We start from the raw sequence: 21,175 nt of genomic DNA, 5'->3' as shown, positions 1-21,175 counted from the left end.
ACACCCAGGCTACACTAGTGTGTGTGTGTGTGTGTGTGTGTGTGTGTGTGTGTGCAGAAGAGGATTAACACCCAAGCTACAGCTACAGGGAGGGGGGGGGAGAGAGAGAGGGAAAGAGAAAAAGAGAATACACTAAATCAAATCGAAGTTTATTGGTTGCGTACACAGATTTGCAGTTGTTATTGCAGGTGCATCGAAATGCTTCTGTTTCTATCTCCAACACTAGTGAGTACGGAAATAAAGATTCAGGCTCTCGTTAAGGACACACCAAAAGCATTCAAAGATGATACAAAGGTCACATAAAGATACTGAAAACATTGTTTGCTTTCACACCGGTTTTATTAACACATCTGGAATTGTCTCTCCACAGGTTTCAGGTAGAAGTGCGTTTGGCAGTGGCTCCACCTAGTGGGTTTTCCTCTCACTACACAACGTACACAATAAGAGCTCTGAGTTGGTATCAATAAATTCACAGGTATTGTTTCAAAGGATTTAGGCAACTGTCAGAGGTTAAAGGTCAACCTCTATTTGACCTTGAAGCTGATGACCTTGACATCTCCGTCAACCATGATGTGGTTGTACTTGCAGTCGCCAAGGCGATTGGGGAAGTCCATCATGTGACCGTCTGGCAGCTTGATGTAGAACTGCTCATTGGTGAAGTTGAGGACCAGCTGGACAGACAGACAGAGAGAGAGACAGAGAGAGAGAGAGAGAGAGACAGAGAGAGAGACAGAGAGAGAGACAGAGAGAGAGACAGAGAGAGAGAGAGACAGAGAGAAATGTTTAGAATGTCATTTACCAGCCATGTGTCTTGTAGTCTGCAGTCTGTAGCAGTCAGGCATGGGAGGCTAGAATCTTTGAGGCAAATTGTAATGATCTACTGCTTCATTTCTGTAGACTTTATTTGTATGGCTCCTGGTTAAGACTTATTTGTAATGATTCAATTCAAAAGTGAGCCAAATCTATGAGCCATTGAGATGACTAAACTATAAAACGTGTATCTCCTACTTATACAATAGATGCAGTTCTAATCCCCAGTGTAGACTAACTGTGGACTCTATAACCGTTACATATTATATTTTGCAGTTAGAGTCAACAGACTGTGTGACCAGGCTGACCTATGACCAAATGTTAAACTGGTATTTATTACCTTATCACACACACACACACACACACACACACACACACACACACACACACACACACACACACACACACACACACACACACACACACCTTGAACTGCTCTCCATCCTGGAAGGGGAAGTGGCCTTCCTTGAGTTCGTCTCCCCAGCTTCCTCCAGACAGAGAGTTACACACGATGTGTTCGTGGCTGAAACGAGGGTTGAAGTGGAGGGCGTAGTTGTCACTGTCGTGGCCGATGTTGATGGAGAAACTATGTGGGGGAGAGATGGAGGAGGGGGGAGATTTAGAAAGAGTGAGAGAAAGAGAGAGAGAGAGAGAGAAAGAGGGAGAGATGGGTGAGATAAAATGAAACAGGAAATGAGATATGATAATTCAGCCCAAAAAATGTAACACAATAAGTTCTCCATGCTCGTGGTTTGTTTTTGCTTAGCCAAATTGAAATGAAACTATGTCAATAACCGTGACAACCTTCATGTATGTATATTGTGGGCTGCAAAGGCCCCCAATGTGACATCCAGGGCTACAAACACTGAAACCAATAGTTGAAACCAATAGTGACTTGTACGTGCACTGTTTTCAGTGTTTCCCATATACACTTCTTGTTGGTGGGCTGCGAAATACCCCAAAAGTACAATCAGGGCTACAAACATTCAATTGAAACCAAGAGTGTCAGGGTTCTGTTAAATCTTGGGAGTGAGCAGTGGGTTTCTAGGTCTAATGCTAGGGGAAACACTGTGTTGGGTTTGGGTTGAAAGGTGAAGTGTCAGGATCTTACCTAGAGGCTCCAGACTTGGTCTTCCCTGTGAACGTCATCTCCTGACCCTGCTTGAAGGACATCTCCTCCACACGGAACGGCTAGGAAGAAGAGAGGAGAAATTAGACAACTATGGGGTTAACAAATGGGATAAATACACAGTAATAAGCGTCTTACTGCACTGAGCTCATAGAAAACAGTTACCTTGCCAAAGGAACAGTACATATAGCAGACAGAGTAAATGAGAAGTGGTGAAAATAAAACTCATTGGTCTGCAGAGTTTGGTTCCCATAACAGGGATAATGTTCATCTAGGCCCAGTTGACATGACGATGGAGCTGACATGACGATGGAGCTGACATGACGATGGAGCTGACATGACGATGGAGCTGACATGACGATGGAGCTGACATGACGATGGAGCTGACATGACGATGGAGTTGACATGACGATGGAGCTGACATGACGATGGAGCTGACATGACGATGGAGCTGACATGACGATGGAGCTATGAACTTTTAGTTGATCATCCTGAAGTGTCAATGACATCTGTATGAACTTTGTATGACCTTTGTGTTTTTGTAAACGTTGTTATCCATAACTGTGGCATGTACTACTGCATAAACTTTACAGCTCAGGAGGCTGCTGAGGGGAGGACATCTCATAATTATGGCTGGAATGGAGTGAATGGAAAAGTATCAAACACGTGGAAAACCATGATGAGTTCCAAACCACTCCATTCATTCAGTTCCAGTCATTACTATGAGCCCGTCCTCCCCAATTAAGATGCCACCAGCCACCTGTGCTTTACAGATTCGTATCAGCACGTCTGTGGTGCACATGGAACTACGGTAACAGAACCTACGGTCAGGTTATCTGGTTCAGTGTTAATGATCAACCTTATTGGGGTAGTGAGTGAAACACCCAGGGGTAATAAAACCATATCCGGGTCCCAGATCTGTTTGCACTAGACGACTCCTATGGTCATTGTCACGCCATGTTTGCACAATCATATCTGGGATCAGTCATAAAATACCGAACACAGGGTCATAAAAGCAGGCAAACAGGAACTAAACGTTGTTTGAATGTTTGACCGTTGAGAATGTTACGAAGTGGTCACAAGGAGGTAGTAAAGTCATTAATGGTTTACAACACTGAGACTCAAAAAAATAGAGGATGAAACGGGTGATTCAAAGACGAGGTAAGACCCTACCACACCCTCTGTCTGTACCACAATCTGTGGTGTGTGTGTGTGTGTGTGTGTGTGTGTGTGTGTGTGTGTGTGTGTGTGTGTGTGTGTGTGTGTGTGTGTGTGTGTGTGTGTGTGTGTGTGTGACACTGCATCGTCAATGATGCTATTGAGATTCAAACAATCATTGGTTGGATCTAATAAATGGTAGTCATTGTGTCCTCTGTATCAGTGGGTCAATGTCCCTTGTGTCACATGGTATTAGTCACGTAGAAGATATAGCAGTTAGACCCTATACCTGGGCCGTACCTTGGAACACTGCACCACCTGTCTCTGTATCTCAGATCAATTATGACGTTAATTATCAAACAGGTGGAGTCTCCAGTGAATTCTCAAAAACTCTGTAATTCGTTGGGGATAGAATCCATTGACGTTGTACATTTCTTGTGGTTCAAAGCAACAAAGTTAGCCACATTTATATTGTGACACAGAATATTTCTAAACTGCTGAACTATTGGGTATCCTAGCATCTACAACCCTAATCTAGCTCACCTGATTCTAATAATTAGCTGGTTGATAAGCTGAAACCTACAGGAGGGTATCTCTCCAGGAACAGGGTTGGAGTGAAAACCTACAGGAGGGTATCTTTCCAGGAACAGGGTTGGAGTGAAAACCTACAGGAGGGTGGCTCTCCAGGAACGGGGTAGAAGTGAAAACATACAGGAGGGTATTTCTCCAGGAACGGGGTTGGAGAGCCCTGATCTAAAGTCTGTAGAATATACAGGTGTCATCCTCTTACTTTTTACAACCCTGAATCCAACTAATCTCCAGACTGTAACCACTCACAATAATTCAAAGTACATCAAGATAAGGAACACTATTGCAAAGGACCACAAAGAATCACACATTGATTTTATGGACTGTCACTGTAGTAGAATAAATTATATTGTCAATGAAAGTCTTTTAATCCCAGACTCATATTCAATTCCAGTTGTCCCAAGGTTATGTGTACTGTGATAATAATAATCATGATAACACAGTATCAAAGCCAAACATCAGTTTCAGGAGCTGCACACAAACTTTACCAGCTAACTCCCTGTCCCACTACCTTGTATTGATTTGCCTTTGAAAGGGAGGTGTTTAAACAATGTATCTGACAGGCTATCGTGTGTAGATAGTTTGAAAGCAGAGAAAGTTCATAAAAGAATAGTTCTCAATGAATTACAGTCATACATACCATCTTGGCGGACTTCTCTCTGAAATCTCAGCAGAAAAAGCCTGAAAAGTGAGAACATTTTCATTTTACAGTCTGGTATTGTAGAAAGGGCAGGGTTTAGAATTGTGTACTAGCCAATAAGAGAATGAGTTGTAAAAGTGGTGACCAATCAGGGACAAGAATATCACTAGCCTACATTTCCAACCAAGCAATAGAAGGAAGCAGTGAAGGCTACTGAGGGGAGGACGGCTGATAACAATGGCTGGAATGGAGTCAATGGAATGGTATCAACCACATGGAAACCACTCCAGCCATTATTCCAGCCTTTAGTATGAGCCATCCTCCCCTTAGCAGCCTCCACTGGAAGATAGTCAAATATATTTGGAGTGAGTCGCCAGAGAATGTACCAAATGGCACCATATTCCCTATATGGTGTACACATTTGTTTTTTTTATCAGGGCCCATAGAGCTCTGGTCAAAAGTAGTGCACTATGTAGGGAATATGGTGCCGTTTGGGACACATTTCTCAACAGGGTGGAGGGCTCTATCTATTTGATTTCTTTCTCTTTCTTGTTTCATTCTTTCTCGTTTCATTCTTCTCCCTTTCAGCCTGCAGTTGGGTGTTTCTGAGTCGTACACAACAAAACTGGACATTTTTGTGATTCATTTGATCCTTTCTAGTACAGTCAATGTAGGTGTCCATCCACTGTATTTTGACCAATGAAACTAGTGGTAAATATAGTTACTACACTCATTACTTACCATACAGTATTTTAATATTCTATAATCGTGCACACACTATATTACGTGTGCATATGGAACATTGAAAGAGAGTCAAAACTCTTAAGATAAAAATGTTTCTGTGAAATAATTCCATTCTGCGTTGAACACCTGTCAATGTTCAAGCACCTAGGGTAGGAGGGTGGAGCTTTGAGTACTGTAGCCAATCCCGTTTCTGTATTTCATATAGGGGCGGGCCACACTCAAGTAGGCTACCTAAGCAAACCTTGTATGTACACTGCTACTTCTGGGATGTTGAATTTATATCTTTACTTAACATTACTAATACAACTTCAATTTCTAAGTAAGGAACGTTTTAGCCTAATTTAAACCGTGAGCAGTTGCTGTACGAAAGTGTTGCATGCATTGCATCATAATATGTTGGTGTCAGTAGCAAGCTTGATTTGTGAGCTAACGTTAGCTTAGCTATGTTATGCTAGCAGTTTGCAATTGAATTACTTTTTTTCCTAAAGGTTTGGGGAGATGGCGTCGTTGGCAGCAATAGAGCCAGGGCTAACCCCGGGGACATTACTGAAAGAGGAATCCGTAGTACCAGTTTCTATATTCGCACCGGACTGTGGGGATGACCTTTCAGGGGGAGAGTGCTTCGAAGACGGAGAGAATGTTAACGGCGAGTCCGAGGATCATTTAGACTTTACTAGCAAGGTAGGCCCTGCTCTCGACTCAGCAAAAGCTAGCTACATGGCATATGCATGCGTGGATTTCAATTTTACATCAGCTTGAACAAAAATATGTTGCTATTTTTATGAAAGTGACAATTTTATAATGGCATTTAATTTGGTTGAAGTATGACCGGACACGTATCTTTTCGAGTGACCAGTACCCACCAAAACATGCAACGATGAATGAATGACACGTATATATGTGCCACTCTGTGTAGACACTACGGGTTGGCGAAACAACCTAAGATGATTTGACCAGATTTAGGCCTGGGCAACTCCAGTCCTCGGGAGCCTGATTTGCTGTCACTTTTCCCCCATCCCTAGCAAACACAGCTGATTTAAACTAGTTGCATTCTAAACTGAAGTTTAAACTGAGTCAGGCGTGTTAGCTGGGGCGAAAAGAGTGACACCAATCCGGCCTGAAACCTATATTTATCTGGCAAATGCCATTTATTTCAAATAAGAAAGTGTGGATTAAACATCAATATGTTCCTAATTGCATGAATCATCATGCATGTGCACATTTACAACTTGGTCAGGCTTGCCAGAAGCTAGGCTATGTCATTGTAACATCAACAAACGACCCAGGCCTAGCTTCTAGCTACTTGCTTCAATATTTGCATGCTGTCTGTCTGGCTGTCCATACTTTGTTTTGTTAGTATTATTCTGCCCTGTCCTCTACTGGACATAAACTGTAATGTTACGTTTTTTTTATTTACGTTGTAAATTTAGATGCATCACCAAGTCCAGTTTACAATAAAATGTTATTGCAAACACACTTATCTAAGTTTCTGTCAATTATCAAACAACACACCAGTGAATGAACCTAGAAATATATTTTCTCTCTTTCCTAGCTGACTCTGGTCAGCCCCACAGGAGAACAGTATGACTCGTTACTACGGCAACTCCGAGAGAGGATGGATGAAGGATGTGGGGAGACCATTTATGTTGTGGGAGTGGGCTCAGGTCAGAAGGGACAACCTACTTTCCTACCTTATTTTCGGTCCATATATCTAAACCACACAACAGAACACATGGTCCTCATGTGTAAACATCTCCAATAAGAACCCAGATCTACGGTGACCCCCTTACAGAACACAGACCTGATGTGCTTTTTGTCTGTTGTTTAAACACAAACAGATCTGGGACCAGTCAGGCTAGTGTCAACCCCCAAAGCTGGGCACAGTGCGCAGGTTGACTAGGCTACTTGTATTGCCTGGGGTTATTTGGCATGCAGAATTACTTGTAGATCAATGACTGTCAACAGAGTTGGACCTACATGCAGTTCAACACTGAAAGAGAGGGTGCATCAGTTGTCATAATATAAGAGGTATTTTCGGATGGTAGAAAGAATGTATTATAAGCAAAAAAATGTTTTAATGGTTTTCTTGACTGATGCATGCTACATTTGGATCGGTCTGAGGTCTGTGGAGTGAGGCACTTGTATCTTAAACATTTGAATGGGGAACCGATGCTTATCGGTGAGTGTAAACATCCTTAGCCAGTTAAGTCTGAAAAACACTAGCTAACTTGTTTATCCTGATTTAACCCTTTTAGTGGTCAGTTGGCAAAATGACAAGCCTCCACCTTCTCAGCTTCTGCTCCATTGTTCCTATAATTTGCCCAAACATTAATGGAACTACTATAGCTACATTAACTGATGTAAACTGGAAATGCAGTCAAGTACCCTGTAATTAAGGCCTTATGTCTGGTTAAAGCCACAAGCATGGGTGTTCTCAGAGTTATGGGCAGTGTGGTTAGTGTGTGGCTTTCTATCTCCTTACATCCTCTCTCCTGCTTCCCCCCCTTCTCGATCAGACGGAGGTGACTATGGTCTGGACGAGGGGGACATGGAGGCGTCAGTGGCCACGGTTCAATCCCTGTGTGAGCAGATAGAGGCAGACATGATCCTGCTGAGAGAACGTAGTGACGCAGGGGGGAAAGTACGAGACTACCTCATCCGCCGACGGGTCGGAGAGGAGGACTTCCTGGAAGTGAGGTGAGGGGGGGGGAGTACAAGACTACCTCATCCGCCATCGGAGAGGAGGACTTCCTGGAAGTGAGGTGAGGGGGGGGGGGAGAGTACAAGACTACGTCATCTGCCGTCGGAGAGGAGGACTTCCTGGAAGTGAGGTGGGGGGGGGGAGAGTACAAGACTACGTCATCTGCCGTCAGAGAGGAGGACTTCCTGGAAGTGAGGTGAGGAGGGGGGGAGTACAAGACTACCTCATCCACCGACAAGTCGAGAGAGGGAGAATGGGATGCCGGGAGGGGGGGAGAGAGAGACATTCGTTAATTTATTAATAGGTCTTCTCAGGGGGAGAAGAAGTTGGTTTGCTTTCAGGATCAATGTTCTGCAACATTTGGTGTTGCACATAACAGCTCTCTGTCCTTTAACTTCTCTCTCCCCTTCCCATACAGGGTGGCGGTGGTGGGTAACGTGGATGCCGGTAAGAGCACCCTGCTGGGGGTGTTGACCCACGGGGAGCTGGACAACGGCAGGGGGTTCGCCAGGCAGAAGCTCTTCCGACACAAACACGAGATGGAGAGCGGCAGGACCAGCAGTGTGGGGAACGACATCCTGGGCTTCGACCAGGAGGGACATGTAAGATAATGACTTGGAGGAGTCACTAAGGACATTTAAGTTAGATAGGGATGACATAGGCAGGAGATGGAGAGTGACAGGACGAAGCTGACTTAGAGCCTGGTTCATCTTGACCCTAGCGTGTTGTCCAGCACTCTGATTTATACCAACCTCTCTCGGTCTCTGCTCCTAGGTGGTGAATAAGCCAGACAATCACGGGGGCAGCCTGGACTGGACTAAGATCTGTGAGAGGTCCTCTAAGGTCATCACCTTTATAGATCTGGCCGGCCACGAGAAGTATCTGAAAACCACTGTGTTTGGAATGACCGGACACCTACCAGACTTCTGTATGCTCATGGTGAGAGACAGGGGTGGTGTGTTTTCATTCACACATGGTCAGTTGCTTATCACCACAGACATTTACTGTGTCAGTGACTTTCTCTCGCTCACTCTTCTACATCTCGCTCTCCTTCCCTCTCTCTCTCTCTCTCTAGGTGGGCAGTAATGCAGGTATTGTAGGGATGACCAAGGAGCATCTAGGTTTGGCTCTAGCCCTGAATGTACCAGTCTTTGTAGTGGTGACCAAGATAGACATGTGTCCAGCCAACATCCTAGCAGGTGAGAGATGGACTGTGGAACATGGCCCTGTTCAAATCAATAAAACATGATAATTAATCATAGTGAAATGTAACATTCTTATTTTTTTTTAATTTTTTTCCATTGGAAAAATCCAGGTAGTTCCTCCCCGTTAGTCTGTTTGGTTAAGAAATGAACACACAATGTGTGTTAATAATTGTGTGTGTGTTTTCCAGAGACACTGCATCTGTTACAGAGGTTACTGAAGTCCCCAGGATGTAGAAAGATCCCTGTACTGGTTCAAAACAAAGATGATGTTATCGTCACTGCATCCAACTTCAGCTCAGAGAGGTAAATACCAGTGAAGTAACACACAGTTTCCTTGTGGTTTTGGTCCTTTTCCTGATTTCATCTGAACAGTTTGCCACCTTGTGTGTAAGATGGCGCCGACAGGCATGGCACCTCTGTTCTAGCTCCTAAGCAAGTGTGTGTGTGTGTGTGTGTGTGTGTGTCATTTCTTACATTATTGGCCCAGAACGTATTTTGTGTTATTGCATACAGCCGGAAAACTTTTGGATATCAGAGCGGCGGTAACTCACCAGCGACCCAAACAGAAATAAGAGTTTTCTGAATTGCATCCTTTGTTTGCAACCCCTAAGGCAACTGAACGCATCCCAGAGGCTGCTCCAAAACACCACCGGGCAGAAGAGGTGTTTGGAGTGGACTTCTATATGCCGACTCGGGAGGCGTGCACACCATCCACCGATTCCGCGTATATTACTCGCTAATGTTCAGTCCCTGGACAATAAAGTAGATGAGCTCAGGGACTGTAACATACTCTGTTTCACGGAATCATGGCTCTCCAGATATACTGTCCCCATCCATACAGCCAGCTGGGTTCTCAGTACATCGCACAGACGGGAATAAGGAACTCTCCTGGAAGAAGAAAGGCGGAGGTGTATGTTTCATGAGGAGGTGGTGAGGGCCCTGGCGGAGTGGTGCTAGGGAACTCACCTCAATGTCAACAAAACAAAGGAGCTGATCGTGGTCTTCAGGAGACAGGGAGCACACCTCCCATCCACATCAACAGGAACGCAGCAGAGAAGGTGAAAAGCTCTCCCTGCTCTCTGTCCTCAGTTCCTCAGTGTACTCATCACTGACCATCTGAAATGGTCCACCCACACAGTTAGTGGTGAAGACAGCGCCTCTTCAACCTCAGGAGGCTGAAGAAATTTGGCTTGATCCCTAAGAACCTCACAGCTGCACTGCCCGCAATCACAGAGCTCTCCATAGGGTGGTGCGGTCTGCCCAACGCATCACCGGGGAAGCACTGCCTGCTCTCAGGACACCTACAGCACCCGATGTCACAGGAAGGCCAAAAAGATCATCAAGGACAACAACCACCCGAGCCACTGCCTGTTCACCCAGCTATCATCCAGAAGACGAGGTCAGTACAGGTGCATCAAGGCTGGGCCCGAGAGACTGAAAAACAGCTTCTATCTCAAGGCCATCAGACTGTTAAATAGCATCACTAGCTGGCCTCCACCCAGTACCCTGCTCTGAACTTAGTCACTGTCACTAGCCGGCTACCACCCAGTTACTCAACCATACCCCTTAGAGGCTGCTGCCCTATGTACATAGACATGGACCACTGGTCATGTTAATAATGTTTACATACTGTTGTGCCCATTTCATATGTTAATATACTGTATTCTAGTTAATGCAACTCCGAAATTGCTCGTCCTAATATTTATATATTTCTTAATTCCATTTTATTTTGAGGTTTGTGTAATGTTGTGAATTGTTAGATATTACTGCACTGCAGGAGCTAGGAACACAAGCATTTCGCTACACCTGAAATAACATCTGCAAAAAAAATTGTATGTGACCAATAACATTTGAATTGATTTATGGGTAACGTATGTCGCCTTACTCCTCCACTCTTTCCCTCTTTGTCCCATCTTTGTCTTTCTTCCTTTCTCTTCTCCCTGCTCCCCTCTCCCTCTCTTTCTCTCTCTGTGTCTCTCCCTAGGATGTGTCCAATCTTCCAGGTCTCCAATGTAACAGGAGAGAACATGGACCTTCTGAAGATGTTCCTCAACCTACTGTCTTCTAAAACCTCCTATAGAGAAGATGAGCCTGCCGAGTTCCAGATCGATGACACCTACTCAGTACCGGTTGGTCCACACACACAACCATCACACACACACACACACACACACACAACACCACAAACACATTTAACAGCCTGTGTTGTATTGACGTCTCCTTTCTCTCCTCAGGGTGTGGGCACAGTAGTATCCGGCACTACGTTACGTGGATTGATACGACTGAATGACACGCTGCTGCTCGGCCCAGACCCCCTGGGCAGTTTCCTCTCCATCGCTGTCAAATCTATCCACCGCAAGAGGATGCCAGTCAAAGAGGTCCGGGGGGGACAGACCGCCTCCTTCGCACTCAAAAAGGTGTGTTTTTAGGCGTATGACTGTAAGGCTACAACCACACACAGACACAATAACACAGATTAAGTCGTACTTGCATTCATAAATTGTCTGTTTTTGTGTGTCAAAAGATCAGCTCAAGTCAACAATTTTCGAATAAGTTGCATATGTAAAAAGATGGACAATTCGTTTTTTTCTCCAGAGAATTCTCTGTCCATAATCGATCAATGGATGACTCCCGTTGGAAAAATCCTCGATCGGCACATTTCTGACACAATGTCTGTCCTAATGTTTCTCTCTCCTCTTCCCCTCTCCCCCGCCCGGCCCCTTTTTCACCCCTCTCTCTCTCTTTCTTCTCCTCCAGATCAAGCGTTCCTCCATCAGGAAGGGGATGGTGATGATCTCTCCCAGACTAACACCGCAGGCTACCTGGGAGTTCATGGCTGAGATACTGGTCCTGCACCACCCCACCACCATATCACCACGATACCAGGCTATGGGTGAGCGGCTTTCAAACGTCTGGGTGTGTTCATGATTGCTTGTATACTGTGGCAATGCTCAATTTAGCATTACAGTTTCAGCCATATTCATATTAGGTCTTTGTCTCATTTTTGTGTGACTGTAGGAGAGACAATGGGACACGTCCACAGTTGCTATGCCACTGGTATGTCAATTGTTATTTTTTTTCTGTCTTTCTCTCCCTCAGTGCACTGTGGCAGCATCAGACAGACAGCCACCATTCTGACCATGAACAGAGACTGTCTACGTACCGGAGACAAGGCCTCAGTCCACTTCAGATTCATCAAGACCCCCGAGTACCTCCACACAGACCAGAGACTGGTGTTCAGAGAGGGACGCACCAAGGCTGTGGGCACCATCACCAAGGTATGGGGTTATAACTAGTTGTAAGGGGTTATGAATGGTCATAAGTTTATAAAAGGTCATGGAGCATTAAACCCCCTTAGAGAAACATTTCACAATGTTACAATAACTTACTGTCTCTTCACCAGATTTGCTGTGTGTGTGGTCAAGTGTTATGAAGGGCTTATACCTCTTTCTAAAGGGTCCCAGACTACCTCCTAACTAACTCCACCTGTACATGTCTCTCCAGCTGCTCCAGTCAGTCACCAAGGCCCAGCAGGCCAAGATGCAGTCCACTAAGAAGGGCACCACGTCAGCCAATGAGGAGGCAGGATCCGCACCGCGGCCCGACAGCCCCAGCGCAGGACAGCTACCGGTGAGCTACCGGGGTAGGGAGGGGCTTAGACTGAACAACTGGTGAAGAAAGGGACTACCCTGCGTTCATAACCAAGTGGGAAAGTGGTATTTACCACATACGACTGGGAAAAATCCACTGGAACGCCCCTCCAACTGGTAATTACTAGTGGGAAGCTCATCTATCATCCCTGAGCTCTGACTTCTCCCACATGCTGAGCTCTGTCACCTACTAAGGAAATGACCTCTATGCATCAACAAAACATTATTTATAAAAAATGTATATCTATTAATGTTTTTTTTAATACGACTTGGTTTACAAGCAAGATTATGGTTGATGCTGCTTGTTGGCCATTAGCCAATCGGCTTTTCTCAACGAGTTCAAAGCACGTGAATGCATCCAGCTGGTATTTACGACTTCACAACTGGTAATTAACGCCTTCCCTCTGGGTTATGAACGCAGCATTAGACATGGAGGGGCTTAGACAGAACTCTTTGGTACGAACACCTGGAGGAGGGAGGGGATTAGGTAGAGGGAGGGGCTTGGACAGAGATGTAAGAAGTAGAGCTGACATGATTCCCAATTCTACATGACAGACAATCATCTGTTCTACACAAAATATTTCTAACTAAGGGAGGGGGTTAGAGAACATCCTGGAGTAAGAGGTAATATAATGACTTGCTAGAAGAGGAGGAAAGTTAAACTCTCTGCCCTGCTGCATTGTATGCTTTCATGTCTTTAGTGTTGAGTGACTGGATTTTGTGTGTGTGTGCGTGTGTGTGTGTGTGTGTGCAGACCTGCCAACATACAGCATTTTGCGTACCAACTATGCAATTCTCTGTCCATGTACGAGATCCGAGTTAATAGTACACAGAAATGAATGGGGCCTTATTTTTTTTAATTTTTTTATTTAACATTTAAATTAAAAAAAATGCATCCACTGAGTGAATCTAACGTCCTGATTCTTGAGCTGCACCACACAGACATGTATGGAGTTTGTGTCAACGGACATGGAGATTAATACATCATTATTGGACGAACATCTACTTTGTGCATGACTCAAATTATTTTTCCAACAATTGTTTACAGACAGTTTATTTCACTTATAATTCACTGTATCACAATTCCAGTGGGTCAGAAGTTTACATACACTAAGTTGACTGTGCCTTTAAACGGCTTTGAAAATTCCAGAAAATATCATGGCTTTAGAAACTTCTGATAGGCTAATTGACATAATTTAAGTCAGTTGGAGGTGTATCTGTGGATGTATTTCATGGCCTACCTTCAAACTCAGTGCCTCTTTGCTTGACATCATGGGAAAATCAAAAGAAATCTGCCAAGACCTCAGACAAAAATGTGTAGACCTCCACAAGTCTGGTTCATCCATGGGTGCAATTTCCAAATGCCTGAAGGTACCATTCATCTGTACAAACAATAGTGTTTATACTTGCGTACTATGGGACCACGCAGCTGTCACACTACTCAGGAAGGAGAAGCGTTCTGTCTCCTAGAGATGAATGTACTTTGGTGCGAAAAGTGCAAATCAATCCTAGAACAGCAGCGAAGGACCTTGTGAAGATGCTGGAGGTAACGGTACAAAAGTATCTATATCCACAGTAAAACAATTCCTATATCGACATAACCTGAAAGGCCGCTCAGCAAGGAAGAAGCCACTACTCCAAAACCGCCATAAAAAAGCCAGACTACGGTTTGCAACTGCACATGGGGACAAAGATTGTACTTTTTGGAGAAATGTCCTCTGATCTGTTGAGAAAGAAAAAAATAACTCTTTGGCCATAATGATCATCATTATGTTTGTAGGAAAAAGGGGGAGGTTTGCAAGCCGATGAACACCATCCCAACCGCGACGCACAGGGGTGGCAGCATCATGTTGTGGGGGTGCTTTGCTGCAGGAGGGACAGGTGCACTTCCCAAAATAGATGGCATCATGAGGAAGGACATTTATGTGGATATATTGAAGAAACACCTCGAGACATCAGTCAGGAAGTTAAAGGTTGGTTGCAAATGGGTCTTCCAAATGGACAATGACCCCAAGCATACTTCCAAAGTTGTGGCAAAATGGCTTAAGGACAACAAAGTCAAGGTATTGGAGTGGCCATCAAAGCCCTGACCTCAAGCCTATAGAAAATGTGTGGGCAGAACTGAAAAAGCATATGCGAGCAAGGAGGCCTACAAACCTGACTCAGTTACACCAGCTCTCAGGAGGAATGGGCCAAAATTCACCCAATTTATTGTGGGAAGCTTGTAGAATGCGTCCCGAAATGTTTTGAACCAAGTTAAACAATTTTAAAGGCAATGCTACCAAATACTAATTGAGTGTGGTGTAAACTTCTGACCCACTGGAAAAGTGATGAAAGAAATAAAAGCGCTAAAATAAGTCCTGCCTCACCAGCTCCTCATTGGTTTATAGAAGCAGGTACCTGTGCCATTTCCTCATTGGTTATACCCACGTGGGTGATTAAAAGACAAACTAAATAGCTAACTAGATAAATTGCCATCAATGTTTTAATGCTTATTGACCTGTTCCCAAATTAATGTAATTGGTTCAGAGTATTATTTTGGGGACAGGTCGAAAAGCATTAAACGTTGATGGTTATTTAGCTAGCTAGCTTGGGCATGCTAGCTAATTTGTCCTATTTAGCTAGCTTGCTGTTGCTAGCTAATTTGTCCTGGGATATAAACATGAGTTATTTTACCTGAAATGCCCAAGGTCCTCTACTCCACCAATTTATCCACACATAAAACAGTCTACCGAATCGCCTCCTTCCAGACTTTTTCTTCTCTTGACTTTATATTGCGATTGTCAACTTTCATAAACTAGGTGCATTACCGGCACTGACCTCGTTCGTCTTTCAGTCACCCACGTGGGTATAACCAATGAGATGGCACGTGGGTAGCTGCTTCTATAAACCAATGAGATGGGAGAGGCAGGACTTGCAGCGCGATCTGCGTCCGTGATAATTCTCTTATCTAATAAAGGTAAATGAATCAATAATCCATTATTAATTAGTAGTTATGTAGCATGGATAATGAATAATTAAAGGACTGAACGTTAGTCCCATAAGGTCTAGTAGAGACCCGGAAGGAAGAGTGTGTGTGTGTGTGTGTGTGTGTGTGTGTGTGTGTGTGTGTGTGTGTGTGTGTGTGTGTGTGTGTGTGTGTGTGTGTATTAGTGGATCTAAGAGAACTGTAGACTGGTTCTACCTGACCTAGCAACTTTGAGAGGCTTTGGAGGAAATATGGGAGTAACTCTCAAGGTCTCAGTAATCTCGGGGGGGGGAAAGCACAGACAGCGCTGGATAGTGATTAACAGCGGTGGGAAGTCAAGGGAGAGATACTGTTCACCGTGTGTGTGTGTGCGTAAGTTATCTACAGTTTGTGTGGAGATGTGTGCGTAAGCGGAGAGGGAGAGAGAGGGGATAAAATGAACGTCTTTGTTCATGTTGGGCAGAACGTTCTCTGAATCAACTGTACAGACCTTTTGCAGAAAGCTGAGTCCTTGCCTAATTATTAACCCATTGTCTTACAAACCTTGGGAATTAGTCAAGGCTTATTGATTGTTAATTATTATCATGGGGATAAAATAATTCCTTTGACAGTCAGAAACAGAACTGACTTCTATTTTAGTACTTGACAACGCAGACGCTCACGTGCAGTGTGGGTGCAATAATTGAATAACAAGTATGTCTAAATGTATTATGCAACGTGAGCGGTGTGGTCAGCCAGTTAGATGCGATTTGCCATAAAGTCCAAAGAAGAAAAAGCCTGGAAGGAGGAGAGATGACTAGAAACGTTTCAGTTGACTATTTTGTGTGGATTAATTGTCGGAGTAGAGGACCTTGTGCATTTCAGGTAAAATAACAACTAAACGTTTATATCCCAGGACAAATGAGCTAGCAAAATTTCCATAAATGTTTAATGCTTTTCAACCTGTCCCCAAATTAATATAATTTGTTCGGCGTTTGTTTTAATATTTCAACCTGCCTTTGGTGTGGGGGGACAAAATAAATTTGCTCAGACATGCTGAGTGCCCTCGTTACCAATATGGTTTCAATGATTGCCAGAGGAACTATTTGCCACAAAGAAGTCTACCCTGATGCCCTGCTGCGTAAGGCTAAATCTAACCGCAATTTGGCGCGTGCGTATGGTACTCTAAAATATGCCGTGCGCGTATGGTACTCTAAAAGCTGGACAGGGTTGGCATGTGTGTGTTGTAACAGCAGCTTTCTTCTCTTTTTCCAATATGCTGGCTAATCTCTCTTCCGATGCCCCTCCATCTCGTTTCACTCTTTCTTTATCCCGCGCTTTTGATTGTTCATCACCCTGTCTTTCACCATCTCTATTTTTTTTTCAAAATGTCCTCCCTTTCCTTGACCCTCACACTTGTCTGCCAATATCCCTCTCTTCCGCTCTCAATTTTCATTCCACTTACATCTTTTTTCCTCCTCATCCCACTTTCGTTCACTCCTCTCCTTCATTATCGCCGGACCCATCACTCGTTCCTTTCATCTTTCCTGACCTCCGTCCATTAAACTTGTCTCCCCGTCCCCTCCTTAACACTTCCCCCACCCGTCACTCTTTCGTTTTCCTTCACTCTCTCTCTCCCTCCGTCTGTCTTGTTGGGTGTCTGCGTCAGACAGTGGGGGAGGAGGAGACGCTATGTAAAGACGGCAACAAAGAGAACCAGGTAAACGGAACGAGGGAAGGAAACACCAGCGCCATTTGTCTTAAAGAAGTACTGCCATGACTTTCATTTATCCCAACTCTAAAGAGTGTTTTCCTGTGCAAGCCTGAACTTTGACTTCTAAAAGTACTAAAAAGATTATTTACTTGAATGAAAACATTAAAATGACATTTAGCCTGAACTAATGTTGTGTAATAAATAAATAAAAATTCTATGAGAATTTGTCTATTCTCATTTTTTAAAGTCAAATATTATCTAAAAGTTAGAGGTGGTTGTAAATTGTGTGCTTGGCTTAACATTTAGTAACACTTGTTCTGTTGTGACTGTTCTCCTCCAGCCCAAGTCAGGAGGTGGAGGCAGGAGGAGAGGGGGTCAGAGACACCGAGGAAAAGCCCTGAACAGCACAGCATCGCCAACATCACAACACACACCAGCTGCAGCAGGAGTGGGCACCACTGCCTAACCCCTCCACCATCTCCTCTCTATACTCTCCTCTACATCCTCTTCTCTCTCTCCCCTCCTCTACATCCTGTTTTGTAATCATTCTTGTTCCAATTTGGGGAGAAGGAATGAATGTAGCAAAGAAAAGGAGGACTAGAAGTGAAACATGCATTAATCCTAAATGATACAGCTTAACATGTACATCCTAGTTAGATCACCATTACAGAGTAGTTCTAGAACATCGTTAAATGTCACTATGGATTCTATGGCAACTAACGACTGAACTGGCCCCTGGAATATAGCAGAAGGAAACAGTTTATTCAATCTAACAGACACGGTGTAGTAATAGAAACAAACAAGGTTTAGTTTTATTACAGATTCATTATGTAGACAGGAAAGAAATGGTGTTGTTCAGGCACACAGATCTTAACTGTTGTCTTAAGGGGTCGTCATCGAGTCTAATAATAACTGATTCAAGATTCAATCTAACAGGAAATAAATGGTGTAGTTCACAAGGTTTAGATGAAATCTAACAGACCGGACCTGGCATAGGAGTCTCAAGGTTTAGATTTGTTATTTGATTCATCATTATTTAGACACAAGGTTTCCACTCAATCTAATAGAACAGGATGGGTGTGGTTCAGACACGGGATAGGCCTACCTAACCAACCCCAAGGACAATTTTTCACTAGGCTCATACACTGCCATCTGACTATACATAAAACAGTGGTTCTCAAACATTTGGATCAGGACTCGCTGTAGGTCATGTTTTGTTCTATTTTTGCCCTGGCTGTATTTTAATAGGAGAAATGACTAATTTGGGCCTTGGAAAACCTGCTATACAGAACCAATGATTTAGATATGTGTGCCTTTTTATGTCTGCCCAAAAAAAAGCATTGAGTGGAAACTGAAAGCTGTGTGTTTTTTAAAATAGTGGATTTTGGTCTTGGAGAAATTAAGTGAGCTACATTGTTCAAATGGATGCAAAGTTTGTTCAAAGTTCTGTTCATCTGTTGCAGTCAGAAATGTTGACGTGTAACTGAAAAACACAGACGACATATCTGTTCTATAATTAATTTCAATAGATTTGGGAATCATTGCTCAGCTACCCTTGTAGCGTGTTCTGTGTTGGATTATTTATTTGGCTTTCATAGATGAAAGGGTTTGGAAAATCCAAGAAGGCTAATACGGCTTAAAAGTATTTCAGGAGGATTTAGAAGTTTTCCATGTTATCCTCAATACCCTCTCAAGGACATTGTTTGAGCCCAAAAATGCAGGCGGAATAGTAGTTTTAAGATTTGTTTTATTCAGTTTCTAGTCATGCACACCTTCTATAAGATTTGTTGGAGGAATTAGGCTTTTTGGGATTGAAGATTTAGGTTAATCCATTTCCATACTTGATATGATTCAAATTATTTTTTTTCTAAGCTTTGATGGGGTGTGAGCATTTTTATTTTGGGTTTGTATTGGGACAGGTTTCAGTGGTGGAAGGCTTGAATTTGTTGTTACCACCAGGTAGAAGTTATACTTTAGTACAGATCTAGGATCAGTTTATCCAGCCACAGATGTTATCCTGAAGTATTAGAGGGGGAAACAACTGACCTTAGATCAGGTCTAAAGGTAACCTAATTTTATTTCTTATTCTCTGCATTTATAATGGATGTTGATCTCAGTACATTCAACAACCATTTTTTTCCCTTTTTTTTTAAGCTAATATTAGTGTATACATTTTCTTTTTGAATGGACTGAGCAACACATTTTTGTGTATGCATCTTATGTACAAAAAGGAAAGTTGCACCGAAAGAAAAAGAAAGTCGTTTAACTTAACACAGTGGTGCCAGTTTGTTGTAAATCCTTTTAAATAAAGCTGTTTCAGAGTATCAACATGTTGTCTGGTCATATTTTGTCAATACTGGGCCTTCTAGGGAGAGTGTATCACCTGGCTGCCAGCACTTCTATAAGGGACCAGTTCACATTCCGATGTTAGTGCTGTTCTAGGATCAGGTCTCCCCCTTTCCATGTAATCTTAATGATTGTGCTCTAAAAGGCAAACAGCTCTTAGATCAGCACTCTTACTCTAAGCTTTATGAGTACGAGTGGTCTATGCTGAGGCCTTGGTTTAGAGAAAGCACTGAGAGAGTTGTAAGGTTGAGTGACGAGGGTTACTTTTCCTTTATAGGTGAAACGAGGACAGAGAAACCGCTGGCTTCAGTTGTGAGTTTTGCAGGTGTGGAAGTACACTGCATACAGATAGTCAATCACTCTAACACACACACACACACACACACACACACACACACACACACTTCAGTGTCTCAGGTTGGTGGTTGGAGATATCCCTCCAGTGGTGTGGGGGCTGTGCTTTGGCAACGTGGGTGGGGTTATAGCCTACCTGTTTGGCCCTGTCCGGGGGTTTCATCAGATGGGGCCACAGTGTCTCCTGACCCCTCCTGTCTCAGCCTCCTTCCCTCTCTCCTTCCCAGTCTCCTTCCCCTCTTCCCTCTCTCCTTCCCCTCTTCCCTCTCTAATTCCCTCTCTCCTTCCCCTCTTCCCTCTCTCCATCCCCATCTCCTTCCCCTCTTCCCTACTACTACTTCCCTACTGCTGCTGCAGTAGTTTGTGTCGGGGGGCTAGGGTCAGTCTGTCACATCTGGACTATTTCTCTTGTCTTATCCGGTGTCCTATGTGAATTTAAATATGCTCTCTCTAATTCTCTCTTTCTCTCTCTCTCTCGGAGGACCTGAACCCTAGGACCATGCCTCAGGACTACCTAGCATGATGACTTCTTGCTGTCCCCAGTCCACCTGGCCGTGCTGCTGCTCCAGTTCCAACTGTTCTGCCTGCGGCTATGGAACCCTAACCTGTTCACCGGACATGCTACCTGTCCCAGACCTGCTATCCCAGACCTGCTAGAACCTTGACCTGTTCACCGGACGTGCTACCTGTCCCAGACCTGCTGTTTTCAACTCTCTAGAGACAGCAGGAGCGGTAGAGATACTCTCAAAGATCGGCTATGAAAAAGCCAACTGACACTTACTCTTGTTTAGCTGACTTGTTGCACCCTCGACAACTACTATGATTATTATTATTTGACCATGCTGGTCATTTATGAACATTTGAACATCTTGGCCATGTGCTGTTATAATCTCCACCCGGCACAGCCAGAAGAGGACTGGCCACCCCTCATAGCCTGGTTCCTCTCTAGGTTTCTTCCTAGGTTTTGGCCTTTCTAGGGAGTTTTTCCTAGCCACCGTGCTTCTACACCTGCATTGCTTGCTGTTTGGGGTTTTAGGCTGGGTTTCTGTACAGCACTTTGAGATATCAGCTGATGTAAGAAGGGCTATATAAAAACATTTGATTTGATTCAGTTGTATTTGAAACAGTGATAACAAGGTGATGTGGCTTTGATATGATTGAATAAGGAGTTTATTCAGGCCACTGCAGA

At 43.8% G+C, this 21,175-nt stretch overlaps 2 protein-coding genes across 5 annotated transcripts; one reads left to right on the top strand and one right to left on the bottom strand.

Annotated features, from left to right (window-relative positions):
• Positions 1 to 320: 320 nt before the first annotated feature.
• On the bottom strand, positions 321 to 4,408 carry LOC106590712 (galectin-2). Its single transcript, XM_014181871.2, has 4 exons — positions 4,326 to 4,408; positions 1,922 to 2,001; positions 1,237 to 1,396; positions 321 to 671 (listed from the first exon to the last, which is right to left on the bottom strand). The coding sequence occupies exons 1-4, from the start codon at positions 4,326 to 4,328 to the stop codon at positions 525 to 527; spliced, it is 390 nt and encodes a 129-aa protein (XP_014037346.1). The 5' UTR covers positions 4,329 to 4,408; the 3' UTR covers positions 321 to 524.
• An 829-nt stretch (positions 4,409 to 5,237) lies between these two features.
• LOC106590723 (GTP-binding protein 1) lies at positions 5,238 to 19,614 on the top strand. 4 transcript variants are annotated; one of them, XM_045708372.1, is made up of 15 exons: positions 5,238 to 5,313; positions 5,558 to 5,750; positions 6,622 to 6,733; positions 7,586 to 7,766; positions 8,189 to 8,372; positions 8,545 to 8,709; positions 8,846 to 8,969; positions 9,164 to 9,278; positions 10,960 to 11,104; positions 11,210 to 11,392; positions 11,733 to 11,868; positions 12,075 to 12,253; positions 12,480 to 12,605; positions 17,242 to 17,292; positions 17,627 to 19,614. In XM_045708372.1, exons 2-15 carry the CDS (start codon positions 5,568 to 5,570, stop codon positions 17,750 to 17,752), a joined length of 2,010 nt encoding a protein of 669 aa, XP_045564328.1. In that variant the 5' UTR covers positions 5,238 to 5,313; positions 5,558 to 5,567; the 3' UTR covers positions 17,753 to 19,614. The 4 variants fall into 4 exon arrangements, with proteins under 4 accessions (XP_045564328.1, XP_045564338.1, XP_045564321.1 ...); XM_045708382.1 differs by having other exon boundaries at positions 5,266 to 5,388; positions 17,246 to 17,292; XM_045708365.1 differs by having other exon boundaries at positions 5,266 to 5,388.
• The last annotated feature ends 1,561 nt before the right edge of the window (positions 19,615 to 21,175 follow it).

This window comes from Salmo salar, chromosome ssa02 (genome assembly GCF_905237065.1).
Source record: "Salmo salar chromosome ssa02, Ssal_v3.1, whole genome shotgun sequence".
Lineage (NCBI taxonomy): Eukaryota > Metazoa > Chordata > Actinopteri > Salmoniformes > Salmonidae > Salmo > Salmo salar.
This window is presented reverse-complemented; position numbering and strand designations above follow the sequence as displayed.

Excerpts from the sequence above, each read along its gene's own strand:
- LOC106590723 (XM_045708372.1), top strand. The coding sequence starts at position 5,568 with ATGGCGTCGTTGGCAGCAATAGAGCCAGGGCTAACCCCGGGGACATTA. Across the intron at positions 8,710-8,845 it reads CAGACTTCTGTATGCTCATG|GTGGGCAGTAATGCAGGTAT; the intron begins GTGAGAGACAGG and ends CTCTCTCTCTAG. Across the intron at positions 17,293-17,626 it reads ACGGCAACAAAGAGAACCAG|CCCAAGTCAGGAGGTGGAGG; the intron begins GTAAACGGAACG and ends GTTCTCCTCCAG.
- LOC106590712 (XM_014181871.2), bottom strand. Across the intron at positions 1,397-1,921 it reads ACCAAGTCTGGAGCCTCTAG|TTTCTCCATCAACATCGGCC; the intron begins GTAAGATCCTGA and ends TCCCCCACATAG. Across the intron at positions 672-1,236 it reads AGGATGGAGAGCAGTTCAAG|CTGGTCCTCAACTTCACCAA; the intron begins GTGTGTGTGTGT and ends CTGTCTGTCCAG.